The sequence below is a fragment of the Macrobrachium rosenbergii genome, chromosome 8 (assembly GCF_040412425.1).
Source record: "Macrobrachium rosenbergii isolate ZJJX-2024 chromosome 8, ASM4041242v1, whole genome shotgun sequence".
Classification (NCBI taxonomy): Eukaryota; Metazoa; Arthropoda; class Malacostraca; order Decapoda; family Palaemonidae; genus Macrobrachium; species Macrobrachium rosenbergii.
Genome location: NC_089748.1, coordinates 375,528 through 395,000, shown reverse-complemented (window position 1 = coordinate 395,000; position 19,473 = coordinate 375,528). Strand labels below are relative to the sequence as shown.

The following is a 19,473-nucleotide window of genomic DNA, read 5'->3' as shown; positions in this document are numbered from 1 at the left end:
AGAGACTGCCTCACCGCCTATCTACCAGAAAAAGACTTGGAATTTCACAGAACTACAGTGCTCCCCCATTTTTATTTTAAGTATCAACCTACATCAAATATAGCTTAAATTATTATCCTATTACTACTGTATTAATCTTTGTGAAATTATATTATTAATATCATTTCAAAGTCATCTTAAACATTAGTACCCTTTTCCAGTCAGAGAGAGAGAGAATGAATTACCACTACGACTTACATTCAACCATTCTTGTGCTGGCACAGGCAAAAGAGAGAGAGAAAGAGAGAAAGGTTTATCTCTTTAATCTCTTGGTTAATGTTAATCTATTTCTCTTTACTGTGACTGACACCAACAAAAAAATTGTTTTTTATTTCTTTGTCTTCCAAAGATGTACTACTGCCTTTGCTACGCATTTTTAAAACACTGAACACACACACACACACAATGTATATAGGTAAAGAGACTCAAATTAGCAGTATCTCTTCCTGAGAGAGTGAAGGGCTGAACTAAGTATCTGTTTATAATATATCTATCCATTTCTCATTCTACCTTTTGGAGAGAGAGAGAGAGAGAGAGAGAGAGAGAGAGAGAGAGAGAGAGAGAGAGAGAAGGGAAGGAAGGGAGAAATTGATCTTCTACCCTTGGTCAGAAATGTCAAGTAATTTGACATATTTGGCAGTTCCACCCTCCCCCATAGCTTCAAAGCTTTTGGCAAAAGACAAGGTGTGATATTTTTTTGTTTAAAAAAATAATTGAAATAATTTACTTTAAAAATGCATAAATGTTGTAATTACAGTATATTATTATTATTTAATCTTATTAATATTTGACAACTAGCGCTTATTATTAGGTATCCAGTCATTTATTTAGCATACAAACGTGATTAGTCCTCGCCAACTCCCACAGATTTGGTAAAAAAATTCTTGTGCTTCTCTCTCTCTCTCTCTCTCTCTCATCTCAGAGAGAGAGAGAAAAAAAATACTACTCACCATCCTTTTAGTGTATGCAAAGCCTGTGAGGTACAAGCTTTATGATTGGTTAAAATCCCATCCTTCCTGCCAATAGCATATCATCAAGGAGAGCAAGAGGGGGAAAGAGGGTGTTGTTACAAGTTGTTATTGGATACTGTCAGTCCTTCTGGCCAATAGCATATTGTCATGGAGAGGGGCTTGCTACGAGCTCTGTTATTGGCTACTTCTAATCCCTCGAGCTGATATCGTCTCGTAAGCCTATGTCAAAGCAATAAAAAAATTGTCACACAACCGATGATGGGATTTTAGTATATTTTTATGTTTATATACAGTAATCCATATTTCTTTGAAGGATATATGCAGTACAGAGACAGAGACAGAGAGAGATATGGGCGTTTGGCCTTACTTAAATCTCAAAAGAGTGAAATTATTCGTGAATTATTCGAGGAGAGAGAGAGGGAGAGGAGTTGAATGAAGTGATCACATTGGTAAGCAGGTTTATGATTTCATGGGATTTTAATTTAACTTTTATCGATACTTTGCTGTGGTTACCTTAACCCTTTAACGCCAACTGGACATATTTTACGTCGACAAAAATTGTCTGTCGGGTGCCAAGTGGACGTAAAATACATCGACTACAAAAAGTTTTTTTAAATATTCGTGGAAAAATACTTATAGGCCTCGTTTGCGAAAAATTTTAAATCACGTCCCTTGAGGGATGCTGGGAGTTCACGGATCACGCTATTGTTTTGTTTACAAGCGTGACCCAGCTGCGCATGCGCAAATTTCTTTCTTTCCCCAAAATTAAGCATCAGCTAACTGCTGAAAATCTCAGAAATTCTTTAGTCACTTTGTCGTAATTTTTGCACTGTTTTCTATGAGCCTTTACATAAAGTTTTATGTATGAAAATGTGCACAATTTCATGTAGAATACAACAAAAAATAACTCATGGTTGTAGCTTTTATCAATTTTGACATATTTTCATATAAATCACGATAAGTGCCAAAATTTCAACCTTCGATCAACTTTGACTCGACCGAAATGGTAGAAAAATGCAATTGTATGCTAAAACTCTTACATTCTAGTAATTTTCAATCATTTACCTTCATTTTGCAACAAACGAGAATTCTCTAGAGCAATATTCCGATTTATGGTGAATTTTTAAAAAAAACTTTTTCCTTACGTCCGCTCTAACTCTGCTGAAAATCTCAGAAATTCTTTAGTCACTTTGTTGTAATTTTTGCACAGTTTTGTAGTAGCTGTTACATAAAGTTTTATATATGAAAATGTGTGCAATTTCATGTAGAATACAACAGAAAATAACTCATGTAGCTTTTATCAATTTTCACATATTTTCATATAAATCATGATAAGTGCCAAAATTTCAACCTTTGGTCAACTTTGACTCGACCGAAATGGTAAAAAAATGCAATTGTAAGCTAAAGCTCTCACATTATAGTATTATTCAATCATTTACCTTCATTTTGCAACAAACGAGAAGTCTCTAGCACAATATTTCAATTTATGGTGAATTTTTGACAAAAACTTTTTCCTTACGTCCACGCTAACTCTGCTGAAAATCTTGTCACATCACCGTGATTCATATACAATCAGTAAGCTACAAACGTCCTTTAATATCCAATTCGCTCTACCTCGGAAATAATATATTTTCATATATGTTACCGAAGGGGTATTTTTTAGTTGATAATAGGTTCACCGTCCCGTGGGCTCAAACCAACAAAGGACAGGAACTCAGGACTACAGTGGACGCATTAACCCATTCGGCCGCTTTTGCTAAAATTTATTGGACCTGATAAATAGGAAAAGATATCATAACTGGGGTTGGGTTTATATCTGAAGCTAAATAGTGAGAACTGTGGTAGGACCATCAACTGCCCGATAATGTTCGGGCCTGAGAGACATCAGGTGGAACTGTTCTTTAGGGCTGGACCACGGATTCCAGGGGGGTCTGATTCTAGGGATAGGACAGTGCATTCTATCCGGTTTGCCCATAACATGATTAGGGTGGGGATGATTGTATTCTTGTAATACTCTCAGTCCTAGCAAGCGGGTTTGGCTTACACTTGGGCCACTCTAATCATGTGCCATCCCCTATGGGGTAGGGTACAGAGTGGACGTTTGGGAGTCTGTTCTCACTTGTGCCATTGGTGGAAGAATAAACTCAGTGAAAGGCTGATGATATCTTTCTAAGGTTTTCAGGTTTGTATTTTAACTTAAATCTGTATGCTAAGTAATTTTAAAGATTCAAGTACCCCTGGGCCCTCTGATGGCATTGTTCCGGCACAGATGACGACCACTGCTCCAGCACAGAGCAAATCTTCTAGCATGGAAATGGACAATTCTCTGGACAATCCAAATAATCCAAATCAGAGTGGTATTAAAATTTTAATACCTTATAAAATTCCCAAAAAGAGTAAATACTGACATGACCCAACCTTGACTCACTTTGACTCCCAGTTTGGTAGTGGAAGTTGATCAAGGTTTCTAACCATGGAAGCTGACCAAAATATTTCAGCTTTAAAACTAGAAAATTATTTATTGAATAGACATCCGACGACAGTTATGTCGTTCAGACAAATAAAGGAAAAAACTTGGCTTATAGAAGCCGCAACAAAAAGTCAGTCCAAAGACTATTTGTCTTTGAGAAATATAGACAGTATTAACATAAAAGTGAGAAAAAACGATACTATGAACAGCATTCAGGTTACCATTGTACTTCCTGAAAACAACAACGAACCAGTCGATAAGAAAATGCTATTGGACTCTCAAAAAAAGATACCCAAAGGTCCAATATTGTAAGTTATATGCTGTACCTAGTAAAAACAGCAATAGACAGATATTAGAAATAGCAAAAATAAAATTTGAGGGTGAAGATCTACCTCAAAAAATAAAAATTTTAGGCCAAAATAGAGAGTTAAGACCCTATGTCCCAAAGCCATGTGTCAAAATTGCAGTAAGTATGGGCACACAAAGAAAAATTGATGTATTGAACTGATATGCGCTTATTGTGGATCTGTTGAATATACCACACAATGGAAGTGCAGTTAACCTAAGTGTGTAAACTGTGGGCAGAATCATCATGCAAGATCCAAAGAACGCATGCATTATATATACAGGGTGTTTTGTATTTAGAGCCCCCCCCCCCCACTACAGCATAAACTAAAATTGATATGGACAAAAACAAAAGTAATTCAGAACAGGTATTTATTTAAGTTTCTCTCTGATTATTTAACATTTTGTGTGTGCCTCCATCTGCCTGTACCACAGCCTGCATTCTTGAGGGGTATGATTTTAGCAAATCGCAAAAAAAGCTGAAACTCAAACTCCATTTCCCTGAGCACTTCAGTCACCTCTCTTTGCAGGTCGTCGAGGCGTGGTATACCATCATAGTTCACTGTGCGCGCTTCAACACGATCCTTTAAGATACTACCAATGTTTTCGCACACATTAAGGTCAGGGGAGCTATGTGGAAATTCACTTGACAAGAAGAAATTGATACCACTGTTTTGAAGCAGCTCCTGTGTCTGAAGAGCCTTGAAACATAGTGCCTTATCATGCAAAAATGTGACTTCTTCAACAGATAACACATTTTCAGGATCTTTGAGGAAAGGAAATACTCCACCAGTAAGCACAGTTTCTCTGATATATTCACCATTCCATGACTGTCCTTTTTCTTTGATGATCCACATTAACCGTTTGGCTGTGAAACAGAAAAATTCCCAAACATTCAGGAAACTTCACAACTTGGTGATAGCGCACGTCATCGCTGATCTCATCCAACTTAGCAGCCCAAATGATGTCATTTTTATGATTTGGCTTCCTGACTGTGTAAATGAAGAATTCATCTGATGCGGCAACATGGAGAACGTCAGCTTCATCTCAATCTTTAAGAAATGAACCACAAAACCATGCACGGTCTTCTCTCTGTTGCTGAGTGATGTTGGGCTTGCTGATAACATGAAATGGCTTGATACCAGATTTTTTCAACTCACGATATACAGCACTATAACTTCTCTTCTTTCCCCTTTTTGTTTCTAGTTCAAGCGCCAGTTTACACAAGGACTTTCTTTGGGTACCCACTGCCTCAGCTATGATGTCTTTTGACTCCTGAGAAAGGACTTCAGGCCTTCCAAGATTCTCACTCTTTTCGCAGTGACGGTCATATGGATTTTTGTTCCAGTTTCTTTTAACAAAGGATTCATCTCTTTTAATGTATTAAGCTATCCAGGAACGTGAAATGAAGGATGCGCCAGCATCCCTGGCCTCTCTGAAGGTTATAGCCTGGATTTGGTCAATCCATCTGATTTCCTCCGAGTCACTAGGCATGGCTGTATCTAACTCCATCACTCAGTCTGAAAATACAAGAAATGTAAAATGAAAAATACCTTAATAGAAATTTAATGTACTTGGAGATAGGCTGTAGCAGAAAACTTCATAACTTTCCATTTGTTCTGTGGAGGGGGGACCTCTAATTTTGAAACACCCAGTACAATACAGAATTGAAAATAATACAAGAACAACAGGGATGTCTATGAAAGAGGCTAAGCTGGAATTAAAAGTGAGAGGAATTGAAGATCCATCTAAGAAACACATGTTCTTCAATAACAAGAGCAAATAATGAAGCAAAAGTGCAAACAGATAGAAGTAACAGCACAAAAAGTAAATCTCAAGAAAAAAATTAATAATTTAGAAATAAAAAATAAAATGGTAAAGAATAAAGAAAAAGGTACAAATGAGATGGATAATGTTTTATCCAATTCATTGTAAATATTAACCTTTTAACGCCGACTGGATGTATTTTACGTCGACAAAAATTGTCTGTCAGGTGCCGAGTGGACGTAAAATACATTGACTACAAAAAGTTTTTTTTAAATATTCGCAGAAAAATACTTATAGGCCTAGTTTGCGAAAAATTTTAAATCACGCGCCTTGAGGGATGCTGGGAGTTCACGGATCATGCTGTTGTTTTGTTTACAACGTGACCCAGCTGCGCATGCGCGAATTTCTTTCTTCTCCCAAAAGAAAGCATCAGCTAACTCTGCTGAAAATCTCAGAAATTCTTTAGTCACTTTGTCGTAATTTTTGCACCATTTTCTATTAGCGGTTACATAAAGTATTATATATGAAAATGTGCACAATTTCATGTAGAATACAATATCAAATAACTCGTGGTTGAAGCTTCTATCAATTTTGACATATTTTCATATAAATCACGATAAGTGCCAAAATTTCAACCTTCGGTCAACTTTGACTCGACCGAAATGGTAGAAAAATGCAATTGTAAGCTAAAGCCCTTACATTATAGTAATATTCAATCATTTACCTTCATTTTGCAACAAACGAGAAGTCTCTAGCACAATATTTCGATTTATGGTGAGTTTTTGAAAAAAACTTTTTCTTTACGTCTGCGCTAACTCTGCTGAAAATCTCGGAAGTTCTCAGTCATTTTGTTGTAATTTTTGCACCATTTTCTATTAGCCGTTACATAAAGTTTTATATATGAAAATGTGTGCAATTTTATGTAGAATACAACAAAAAATAACTCATGGTTGTAGCTTTTATCAGTTTTGAAATATTTTCATTAAGTCACTATAAGTGCCAAAATTTTAACCTTTGGTCAACTTTGACTCGACTGAAATGGTCGAAAAATGCAATTGTAAGCTAAAACTCTTACATTCTAGTAATATTCAATCATTTACCTTCATTTTGCAACAAACGAGAAGTCTCTTGCACAATGTTTCGATTTTTGGTGAATTTTTGAAAGAAAAAACTTTTTCCTTACGTCCGCGTGCGCTAACTCTGCTGAAACTCTCAGAATTTCTTTAGTCACTTTGTCGTAATTTTTGCACCGTTTTCTATTAGCTGTTACATAAGGTTTTATACATGAAGATGTGTGCAATTTCATGTAGAATCCAACAAAAAATAACTCATGGTTGTAGTTTTTATCAGTTTTGAAATATTTTCATATAAATCACGATAAATAGAATAAATTCGACCTTTGATCAACTTTAACTCTATCGAAATGGTCGAAAACTGCAATTATAAGCTAAAACTCTTACATTTTAGTAATATTCAATCATTTACCATCATTTTGCAACAAACGAGAAGTCTCTAGCACAATATTTCGATTTATGGTGAGTTTTTGAAAAAAACTTTTTCTTTACATCCACGCTAACTCTGCTGAAAATCTCGGAAGTTCTTCAGTCATTTTGTTGTAATTTTTGCACCATTTTCTATTAGCCGTTACATAAAGTTTTATATATGAAAATGTGTGCAATTTTATGTAGAATACAACAAAAAATAACTCATGGTTGTAGCTTTTATCAGTTTTGAAATACTTTTATTAAGTCACAATAAGTGCCAAAATTTTAACCTTCGGTCAACTTTGACTCGACTGAAATGGTCGAAAAATGCAATTGTAAGCTAAAACTCTTACATTCTAGTAATATTCAATCATTTACCTTCATTTTGCAACAAACGGGAAGTCTCTAGCACAATATTTTGATTTATGGTGAATTTTTGAAAAAACTTTTTTTTTACGTCCAACCGTTATTTAATTCATGCATCATTTTTTTGTAATAATATTTCTATGTGTTGCTTTGGTCGTTTTACAATTTGTTATATACCAAAATCATCGCAATTTAGTGTACAATACAACGAAAAAAAATATCTCATTAGCTTTAACCGTTTTGCTCACAGCGCAATTTGTATACAATTATACATGAAATTTTTTTTCGCTCGTCATATATTCCAATATTTATATATGATAATGATATTTTTTTCATTGCTGAAGGTTGAATACTAAACTTCAGGCAATGAGAAACAAAGGAGTAAAAAATGAACTCTTAATCTTAAAAACTAAGCATGCTGTGAGTTTTTGAAAAAAAAACTTTCTTTCCGCTTCGGCGCTAACTCTCAAACCCCGCCGCCATACGACAGACACTTTTGTAAATAGAGGCTCGGCGTTTAAGGGTTATTGCAAATAGAAACACAGGAGGATGCTACTATGGAAGTAACAGAGGAGGATTGTGATGGACTACTGGAAATTAAAGATAAAAAAAGGCCTTTGGAGAGAACACCACCCTAAAGGAAGAAACCAACTATTATTAGAGAAACATCAGTTAAACCATAGATAAGGGAGGTGAAAAAGGAACAAAAACAAAAACAAGCTAAGAATATACCTTTATCTCCTAAAATAATAGTAAAACCTATGAAGGCAGTTGTCGAAAACACTGAAGAAGTGAAAGAGAACCATACCATAGATAACAATGATTATATCAAGGGAGAAGAGATTACTCCATCTCCAGTAATTGGTACAAGAGCAAATGAAAAAAGAAATATACATGATAATACTTGTGGCTGGAATGATTGTTTCACTGAATTATGCAATAACAACAAAAACAACAAAAGATGGTTTAAACATTATAAGAAATTTTATGAAATATAGAAAAAAAGAAACCCCGGATTTGAGTAACAGTCAAAAAGGTTGCATGTTCATTGAGCACTTAGTGTATTATAAAGAAAAACAAATGACTGTCGTGAGTAAATTATTAGAAAAAATCCAAATTGATAATACAAAAAAAGACAGTAAAACTCGACCACTATAACAAAATATTTTCATTAGTTTTACAATGGAATGTAAATGGTCTACAGACCAGAATACACCTAAGAGAAGTACAACGGTTATTTTTTAAAAAAATATGAACCAATGATATTATGTTTACAACATGTCAACAAAACAATATCAACAATAGGTAAATATACCTTAGCATCAACATCATGAAAGGAAGAAGGAAATTTAGGTACTGTTATATACTGTATGTACATAACCCAGTATGTTATGACAAAGTACCTGTAAACTTCACTGATCTGCAAACATCAAGTATTAGAATACGAATAAAAAACAATAATTATGTAATTCCTAATTTATACAACCAACCTAATAAAAATTATGACTTTGACAAACTCAAAGAATTACTTATAATGCCAATAGTAGGTAATTTTAATGCCCACAACCCGATGTAGGACTGTAATTGTACAGACTCTAAAAGAGCAGGAAGTGAAATAGAAGAATTCTTAGATTCATATGACATGTACTGTATAAATGATAACAAAATCAGCACATATTTTTCTAAAACACATGGAACATTTTCCTCAGTCAACTTACCTCCATGGACAACAAACATAGTTGACAAATTGGATTGGAATACAGTTGACGACTACCATACAAGTGATCATTTCCCAATATTAATTTCATTATTACAAAATAATCCCACCAAGCATGTCCCTCAATATAACACATAAAGCAGATTGGGAGCAATATGAATTCCACACTAGGAGTATCCCACCATTTGAATATTTAAGAGACCATAATGAAACTGATAAGTTTCTTGTTGATTTCATTAAAAATGCTGCTTATAAAGCAGTACCAAAATCCAAATCTCATCCAACAAAACGCAAAGTCCGATGGTGGTCCGAAAAACTAACAGAATTAATCAAAATAAAACACCAAATTGGAAGACAATTAGATAATTTGAATAGAAAATTCAGTAAAATAAACAAAACATTACCGATATTATAAGGAACTTACAAAAACTGACTATATTATTATTATTAGAAATTGATACATTAAAACCTCAATATAACAAAATATCTGCAAAATTTAAGAGAGTAGTTATTCAAGGAAGAATCATTTCATGGAGGAAGTATGTATCAGATCTCTCTAATAATACTGTACAAAAAAAATCTGGGAAAAATTCAGGAAAATAAATGTTTCCCTTGTTAAACCACCTAGACATGCCATTATAAAAGATGGGAAAAGAATACTTGATCCTAAAGAAATAAGTAATGTAATAAGTGAAAATTTAGCAAAAGTAAGTAGCGACAAATTTAGATGAGCATTTCCGCACAAGGAAAAATAACATAGAATTAATACAAATAAATTTTTAAGCAATAGAAGATATATAATAGAAAATTTAATATGGAAGAGCTAGAATTTCCTGTGTTGAACAGCAATAAATCTGCCCCTGGAGGTGACAGTATTTGTTTTGAAATGATCTGCCATTTAGCACCTTTGGCAAAGACATGCTTATTAGTGTTTTATAACCACTTATGGCTTCGAAATTTATTTCCTAACGAATGGTGTAAAGCTATAATTATTCCTATCTCCAAACCAGGAAAAGATCCCAGTAATGTAAACAATTACAGGCCAATTTCTTTAACAAGTTGTTAATGCAAATTACTAGAGAAAATGGTGAATGCTTGACTAACATGGCACATTCGAGAAAGTAAAATTTTGACCCCCATTCAATTCAGGTCGCAAAATAACAGATCTACACTGGATTCTCTGTCTGACTTGGAAGACCACATATGAAGAGGATTTGAACGAAAACAAATTACTATAGCCATCTTTTTTGACATTGAAAAGGCATATCATACTACATGGAGATATGCAATATTAAAAATGTTACGTAAAAACAGCATCTCTGAACATTTACCTAGGTTTATACAAAACGTTTTGACAAATCGCATTTTTCAAGTGAGAATTGATGATGTATTAAGTACATTTGCACTTGAAAATGTTGATCCACAAGGAAGGGTCCTTAGTGGCACACTGTTTACTTTAGCAATAAATGATATCAGTTATAATCTACCTATCAGAATTAAAAGTAACTTGTACATGGATGATTTTGCCCTATATTATTCAGCATCTCACATAAAACATGCAGAGCAAATCACTAATAAAACTATAATAAAAATAGATGAATGGGCCTCATCTGTAGGCTTCAAATTTTCTATACAAAAGACTCAAGCAATAACGTTTTATAGAAAATAAAAAGTGGAAAAAAGGTGAAGAAATAGACTTAAAAATCAGAAATCATTCCATACCAATTGGCCAAACAGCAAAATTTTTAGGATTAGTGTTTGATACTCACTTGAACTGGAAAGCCTATATAACATACATGAAATCAAAATGTAAAAGAGCATTAAACCTAATTAAAAAACTATTGAACACTACTGGGGGAGGCAAAAGACATACCCTTACTGTACTGTATAAAGCAACAGCACTGTCTATCATTGATTATGGAAGCGAAATATATGGCTCGGCATCAGATGCAACTCTGAAAACGTTGGACCCAGGTCATAATGAAGGCCTTAGAATATGTTCAGGAGCTTTTCGATCATCACCAACACCTTCTTTACTTTACAAGTTGAATGTGGTGATCTCTCTCTCTCTCTCTCTCTTGAATGTCTCTGATCTCTCTCTCTCTCTCTCCTTCTCTCTCTAAGAGATCTCTCTCTCTCTCTCTCTCTCTCTCTCTTCTCTCTCTCTCTCTCTCTCTCTCTCTCTCTCTCTCTCTCTCTCTCTCTCTCTCTCTCTCTCTCTCTCTCTCTCTCTCTCTCTCTCTCTCTCTATAGACAACATACAGTAGAACATAACATGCAGTAGAACATATAATCCGAAAAGGTCCACATTATACAATATAAACCGACGGATCTAAGTCACAATATGGAGTGGGATATGCTGCATTATCCGAAGACAAAATGTATCGGTTCTCTCTACCAGTTAATGCCTTAATATCTATAGTTGTGCAATAGCATCAGCCATAAAAATAATTAAACAAACCTCATTTAATAATTTTGTGATTTATAGCGACTCCAGAAGCGCTGTAGGAAGCCATTCAAAGCTATAATCAAAAAGTAATTTTGTACAAAAAAATTAAGTTTTCACTACATATAAATTGTATAATAATGGAAAAATTATCGAAATGTGATGGGAAAAAATATTGAAATATGATGGATCCCTGCCCATATAGGGATTAAAGGAAATGAAGAGGTTGATAAAGCAGCTAAAGAAGCAGTCCACATGACAAGAGCAAATGTATACATCCCTATTAGTGACTATATAAGATATATAAAACAATCATTGTGAATAAATGGCAAAATATATGGAATGAGGAACCTGAAAATAATAAATTAAAACAGATAAAATCCAGTGTTAGAAAATGGAGCTCGTCATATTAGAGAGAGAGAGACACACACAAGTAATTCTGACGCATCTTCTAGTAGGCCATACTCGTTTGACACATGACACTTTATGAACAGTCCATGTGGCCCTCCTCCCAAATGCCCAGATTGCAAAGTGTTGATGACAATGAAGCATGTATTGTGTGAATGTCCAAAATATAACCTGCAGCGATTATCAAATTATGGAAATAGAATAAAAGAAATTTTATTAGAATCTTTAACATTCTCAGCAATACCCATTTTAACTTTTATGAGGACCTGTGATCTAATTGATAAAATATAAAAAGTAAATAGTAAAAAACAAAAATCTAATGAATTTTAGAACAACGAAATTTTAAAATTTATTTTGATTTTTAATATACCTTTTTACTGAGTGTATATGGAAACAGTATAAATATATTTATTGTATGAGTTTGTACCAGTATGAGAGTGTATACCTTTGTGCAACTTTTAATTTCATTTTCATTCAATCATCACCATACCAAGTGACCTATTTGGTCCATGTGCTAGGCTTCTAGCCTAGACCTGTCATTTTATCCAAATCCTTCGGGCCAGCCCTATGAGAGCTGATAGTCAGCTCAGTGGTCTGGTTAAACTTTTTTAATGATAATAATAATGTAATCTGCTCTGGGAGCAGATGAAAGGCTTGGCAATTTAGACCCTACAATACATCCCACAGCATATTCAAAACCCAGGTCGTAAGGTCTCTCTCCTCCACCAGTGAGCTTAATGGGTTGCGTTGCACATGTCATTTATATAACAGTGAGCGCTCTGCCACCTTGCTAGGGAAATGACACATCTTTATCAGTACTCCTCAATCAGATGCTTTGAATAAGGGTATCAACAGCAGAGAAGCTTCTACTCTCACCCTCAACTTTATGTGCCATATTTAAATATTAATTTAAACCTTGCTGTACTTGCCCATGTCTGTGTGTGTTTTTGTTTTTTGTTGTTTGTTAGAGAATATTAAAAATAGATCTGCAAATAGATATTACACTTAAAGATAGAAATCTTTGAATCTGGTCTTCAGTATACAGAAAATTAAAAGGTAAAAATAGATTTATCACCCTTGCCCCCCCCTTTTTTTTTAGGGAAAGCATAACCAATTTGTGCATATCTTGATTTCTTGGCAGAATCAGAATCCCGAAGACTACTATCTGATATTCACTACCTGTATTTTGCTGTGTTGAAGCTAGTTAAAAGAGCATTTTGAAAGCTGTCCACACATTTTTCTTCCTGTTTCAGATCCTTGCAAGTGTGGGAGCAGACGGGTCGACAGCATAGTGAAGTTTTGAAAGAGCAAAGGCAACAAGTAGGGGGAAGTCACCTTGGGGGTGCTCTTAGATTTCAGAATACAGCTATTTTGTGGATTACGTGCCAACAGGTAAATATGGGTTTATATGTAATAATTTTCTCTTGTTGCCAAGTGCAATACAAAGTTTGCCAGAACTTTATTGTTCTTGACTCACATTAAGGAGCTACTGTACCCCTTGGTCATTGGGATGTGCTACACAGTAACAGGTAAATATATTGGCACCTCAATTTAACTTCTAGTTGGGGGTAGTCTGTCCCTCCAAATAACTACTGGAATACAGTAAGTAAAGAATAATGGCAAATATCATGCAGGATACTGTAACATGGGGCCATCCTGCATAGCCTACAGTGAATGTCAATGCCATGTAAAGTAACTAATAGCTTATCCAAACTGGTATTTTGTAATTATCATTATTTAAAGTACAGTATTAATATACTTATTCAGTTTCAGAGATACAGTATACTGTATGTTCAAAATGAAATGCTTTTAAACAAATGTACAATAGAGTACAGTAAACCCCCCGTATTCGCGCGGGATGCATACCACCCCCCCCACGAATAGCTAAAACCCGCGGACACTTAGAACCCTTCTAAAAACACTTAGAATTGCCTATTTCGATAGTTCAGACACACACACAATAAAACTAAAGATGCTTATACAGGTATTATCCTATTTACGATGGGATTAGGTTCCAAAAAAAACCATCATTTGTTGGAGAAAACGTATCTCGAATATAGCCTAGCCTGCACTAGGATATTCGGTACCAAGTATACGTATATGGTAGCCTGCCCTACACTACAAAGTATACTCTATACTGTACATACACGGTATAGTAATTATTAATATCAGCTAATTCTGGAGGTTCATGCAGAGTGACTTATGATAATTCAATACAAAGAGAAATTGAATAACAAACAAGAATTAGCTCAGCCTACACTATAGTATATCATATACATGTACGGTAGCCTAGCCTACATAATAAAGTAAAATATATTCACATATCATATTACAGTGAACCCCCCGTATTCGCAGGGGATGCGTCCCACACCCTCCCCCCCACGAGTAGGTCAAATCCGCGAATGCTTACAACGCCCCGCTAAAAACACTTATACCTGTCTACCATGAAGGGTCAAACACCAAAGTATGCCTAAAAATACCAGCCTACATCAAATATACATTAAACTATTACCGTATTACTGTATTAATCTTTGAAATAATACTATTAATATAATTTCCAAGCCATCTTAAACATTTTATCATTACATTTATACGTACGTACTGTATGGCTTACAGCTGTAGGTGAAAATAATCCAGTCCTCCATACGTATTCAGCCACATATTTTCTTTCATACAGTTATAAGCCGTTCCGTTTTCTTTTCAGGGGGAACCATTGGTATTTACGTATACAGTATGAAATTCACAAAAAGAGAGACAAAAATTTTAAAAAACTTGCAAATTTTTAAAAATTTAATACTACGTATATTTGTACCTGTCTACCATGAAAGGCCAACACCAAAGTACTGTATGCCTAAAAATACCAGCTTACATCAAATATACATTAAACTGTACCTTATCACTGTATTAATCTTTGAAATGATACTATTAATATAATTTCCAAGTCATCTTAAACATTTTATCGTTACATTTATACGACATACTGTATGGCTTACAGCTGTAGGTGAAAATAATCCAGTCCCCTCTCGTATTCAGCCACACATTTTCTTTCATACAGTTATAAGCCAAATGTTTTCTTTTCAGGGGAACATTGGTATTTACGTATACATAATTCACAAAAAGAGAGAGACAAAAAAATTTTTTAAAAATTTATGAACATTTTAAAAAATTTCATACTGCTGTACTTATACAGTATATTAACCCTTAAACGCCTGTTGGACGTATCATACGTCGACTAAAATTGTCTGTTGGGTGCCGAGTGGGCAGACCGTACGTCGACTACAAAAAATTTCAACCTTCGGTCAACTTTGACTCGACCGAAATGGTCGAAAAACGCAATTGTAAGCTAAAACTCGTACATTCTAGTAACATTCAATCATGTACCTTTATTTTGCAACAAATTGGAAGTCTCTAGCACAATATTTCGATTTATGGTGAATTTTTGAAAAAAACTTTTTTCTTACGCACGGGCGGTAACTCGGCCAAAAATTTTATAAATTCTTTTGTTATTTTGTTGTAATTTTTGCACTGTTCTATATTAGCCGTTACATAAAGTTTTATATATGAAAATGTGTGCAATTTCATGTACAATACAGCAAAATACAACCCATTGTTATAGCTTTTATCAGTTTGGAAATATTTTCACATAAACCACGATAACTGCCAAAATTTCAACCTTCGGTCAAATTTGACTTCGACCGAAATGGTAAAAACGCAATTTTAAGCTAAAATTCTTACGATCTAGTAATATTCAATCATTTACCTTCATTTTGCAACCAATTGGAAGTCTCTAGCACAATATTTCGATTTATGGTGAATTTTTGAAAAAACTTTTTCCTTACGTCCGCGCCAGAAATTCTTTCATCACTTTGTTGTAATGTTTGCACTGTTTTATATTAGTCGTTACATAAAGTTTTATATATGGAAATGTGCGCAATTTCATGTAGAATACAACAGAAAATAACTCATGGTTGTAGCTTTTATCAGTTTTGAAATATTTTCATATAAATCACGATAACTGCCAAAATTTCAAGCTTCAGTCAACTTTAACTCGACCGAAATGGTAAAAAAATGCAATTATAAGCTGAAACTCTTACATTCTAGTAATATTCAATCATGTACCTTCATTTTGCAACAAATTGGAAGTCTCTAGCACAATATTTCGATTTATGGTGAATTTCTGAAAAAAAAATTTTTTCCCCCTACGCTCCGCCTGTAACTCGGCAACATCTCAGAAATTCTTTCGTCATGTTGTCATAATATTTGCATCGTTTTACATTAGTCGTTACATAAACTTTTATATATGAAAATGTGCGCAACTTGATGTAGAATACAACAGAAAATAGCATATGATTGTAGCTTTTATCAGTTTTGAAATAATTTCACATAAATCTTGATAACTGCCAAAATTTCAACCTTCGGTCAACTTTAACTCGACCGAAATGGTAAAAAAACGCAATTGTAAGCTAAAACTCTTACATTCTAGTAATATCCAATCGTTTAACTTCATTTTGCAATAAATTTGAAGTCTCTAGCACAATATTTCGATTTATGGTGAATTTAAAAAAAAAAACATTTTCCTTACGTCTGCTCGGTAACTCGGCCGAACATCTCAGAAATTCTTTCGTCTCGTTGTCGTAATATTTGCACCGCTTTATATTAGTCATTACATAAAGTTTTATATATGAAAATGTGCGCAATTTCATGTAGAATACAACAAAAAATAACCCATGGTTGTAGCTTTTGTCAGTTTTGAAATATTTCCATATAAATCATGATAAATAGAAAAAATTCGACTTTCGGTCAACTTTAACTCTACCGAAATGGTCGAAAACTGCAATTGTAAGCTAAAACACTTACAGTCTAGTAATATTCAATGAATTAGCTTCATTTTTCAACAAATGGGAAGTCTCTAGCACAATATTTCGATTTATGGTGAATTTTTGAAAAAAACATTTTTATATGTCCACGCGTTACGAATTCATGCATCATTTTGTGATATTTTCTCTGTGTTGCTTTGATCGTTTTAAAATTTTGTATTTACCAAAATCATCACAATTTAGTGTAAAATACAACTAAAAAAATTAACTCATTAGCTTTAACCGTTGTGCTTACAGCGCGATTTGTATACAATTATATACGAGTTTTTTTTTCGCTGTCATATATTCCAATATTTATATATGATAATGATATTTTTTTCATTTCTGATGGTTGCATACTAAACTTTAGGCAATGACAAAAAAATGAGCCAAAAATGAACACGTAATGTTAAAAACTAAGCGTGCTGTGATTTTTTGAAAAAAAACTTTTTTCCGCTTCGGCGCTAACTCACCGAACGCCGGCGGCATACGGGAGACGTTTTTGTAAATAGGGCTTCGGCGTTAAAGGGTTAAGATTACTACATACGTAAATCACACAGGCACTCACCAGCAATGAATGTTGATTAAAGATGATGATGATGAATTAGCTGTGCAGTGCGATGAATAATGATGGAGATATGACTGCACAGCAAAGCAGAGTTGTTACAACTCATCTGAGGGTGCCTCTTCACCTTCAGGAGGCACTTATTCAGTTGATTTGGGAGGCATGACTTCAGGCGGTTGGGGAGGCATTTCTTCAGGCGATTCGAGAGGCACTACTTCAGGCGACTGGGGAGGCACTTCTTCAGGCGATTCGAGAGGCACTACTTCAGGTGATTTAGGAGGCTTTGGAGGGGCCTTCTTCATCCATTTGATGAACATGGTGATAGGCAGCTGCTGTTGTTGCTTTTTCATGGTGGTGAGGGTTTGATTATAGGGCTCCCATGCTGAATCAAGCATATTTGAAAACTTTAAGGAACGTTCCATAAAAGGATCCCATGTTGAAACATACTCCTGCATATATCCTGAATCATTCTCTTCATGTGGGACAGACGTTCCAAAGTCAGGCCGCTCTCCTCTTCCTCCTGCTCCTCCCCTGAACCTGGCGTATCTTCCTCCTCACTGGCAGACTTCGTCAGCTCTTCCAAATCCTGGTCTGTCAGGGGGTCAGAGTGAGCATCGGTAAAGGTGCCACTTTCATCCTCGGTGATGTCCTCGAAGCCTTCCCCACCTAGAATCCTCGCCAACTGGACAGCCTTATTAATGGCCAAATGTTGAATTTCTTCAGGAGAGAAGCCCCTGTAATCATGAACAAACTCCGGCCACAACTTGTTCCAGCATGCGTTCAGGGTCTCCTTATTCATGTCATTCAGTGATCGGCTGATGATGCTGACGTGGCAATCGTGAATTTACGCCAATATTCTTTTAGCATAAATTCACTGTCACTGTCCATTGCAGTTACAAGATGCTGGAGGGAGTTCCCGGTATAGAGTGCCCTGAAGGCACGGATCACGCCCTGGTCCATAGGCTGGTGGAGAGAGGTGGTGTTGGGAGGGAGGAACTCAAACTGGACTCCCTTGTAAGAAAGATCGAGAGGGTGGCCACCAGCATTATCCATAATCAGCAACACCTTGAACTCCATGGGCAAGTCATTCAGGTATTGCCTAACTTGAGGGATGAAGCTCTGATGGAATCAGTACTCTGTGAGGACTTTGGTGATCCAGGCCTTAGGGTTATGCATCCAGAACACAGGAAGCAATGCCTTGTTCTTATTTTTGAGGGCCCTGGGGTTTGCAGCCTTGTAAATGAGGCCTGGTTAAAGCATGAAACCAGCTGCATTCCCACACATGATCAGGGTAACCCTATCTTTCTGGGCCTTGAATCCAGAGGCTTTAGCTTCGTCCTTCATAAGGTATGTCCGGGAAGGCATCTTCTTCCAGAACAGGCCAGTCTCATCCATATTGAACACCTGCTCTGGATGGTAGCCCTTCTCCTCGATGATCTTTTTGAAGGCCTCCGGATATTTTGCGGCTGCTTCAGTGTCTGCAGATACAGATTCCCCATGCAGAGTAACAGACTTTAGGTGGAACCGCTTTTGAAATCGGTGGAACCACCCCTTTCTGGCCTGGAAACCTTGAGGCGCTGATGATGGTCCTGCTTGGGGTTCTTCCCCCTCTTCTTCTTCTGCTGGTTCATCGAAGCCTAGAAATTCCAATTCGCCTTCTTCAACGCCTTCCTCTGCCTGTACTACGTCGTCGCCTTCCTTAGCAGTTGATAACTACTGGTGGAGTTGTCGTGCTTTCTCGCGAATGATGTTGGAGTCGAGGGGCACATTTTTCTTCCGGCAGTCCTTTATCCAGATTGCCAGAGCAGATTCCATTTTCACGATTGTTTTATCCCACACTGTTGCAACTGTCTTTGCACTACCGAAGTAGCTCATACTCAAAGACTTGCGTATCTCTGCCTCTTTCTTCTTGATATATCTCACTGTGCTCTCATTAACACTGAAATGGCGGCCAACCGCGGCAAAACTTTTGCCCTCCTTTAACATGTCAAGAAGTTTCACCTTCTCCTCGAGTTTCATAACAGACTTCTTTCTTTTAG

At 35.6% G+C, this 19,473-nt stretch overlaps 1 protein-coding gene across 3 annotated transcripts in view; it reads left to right on the top strand.

The window, feature by feature from the left end:
• LOC136840572 (tRNA dimethylallyltransferase) overlaps positions 1 to 19,473 on the top strand; it is a 350,659-nt gene that overhangs the window by 200,098 nt on the left and 131,088 nt on the right. For all 3 annotated transcript variants that reach the window (XM_067107186.1, XM_067107185.1, XM_067107184.1), the window contains one exon: positions 13,267 to 13,405. In XM_067107186.1, coding sequence (XP_066963287.1) covers positions 13,267 to 13,405 — 139 coding nt within the window. The remainder of the gene's footprint in view (positions 1 to 13,266; positions 13,406 to 19,473) is intronic.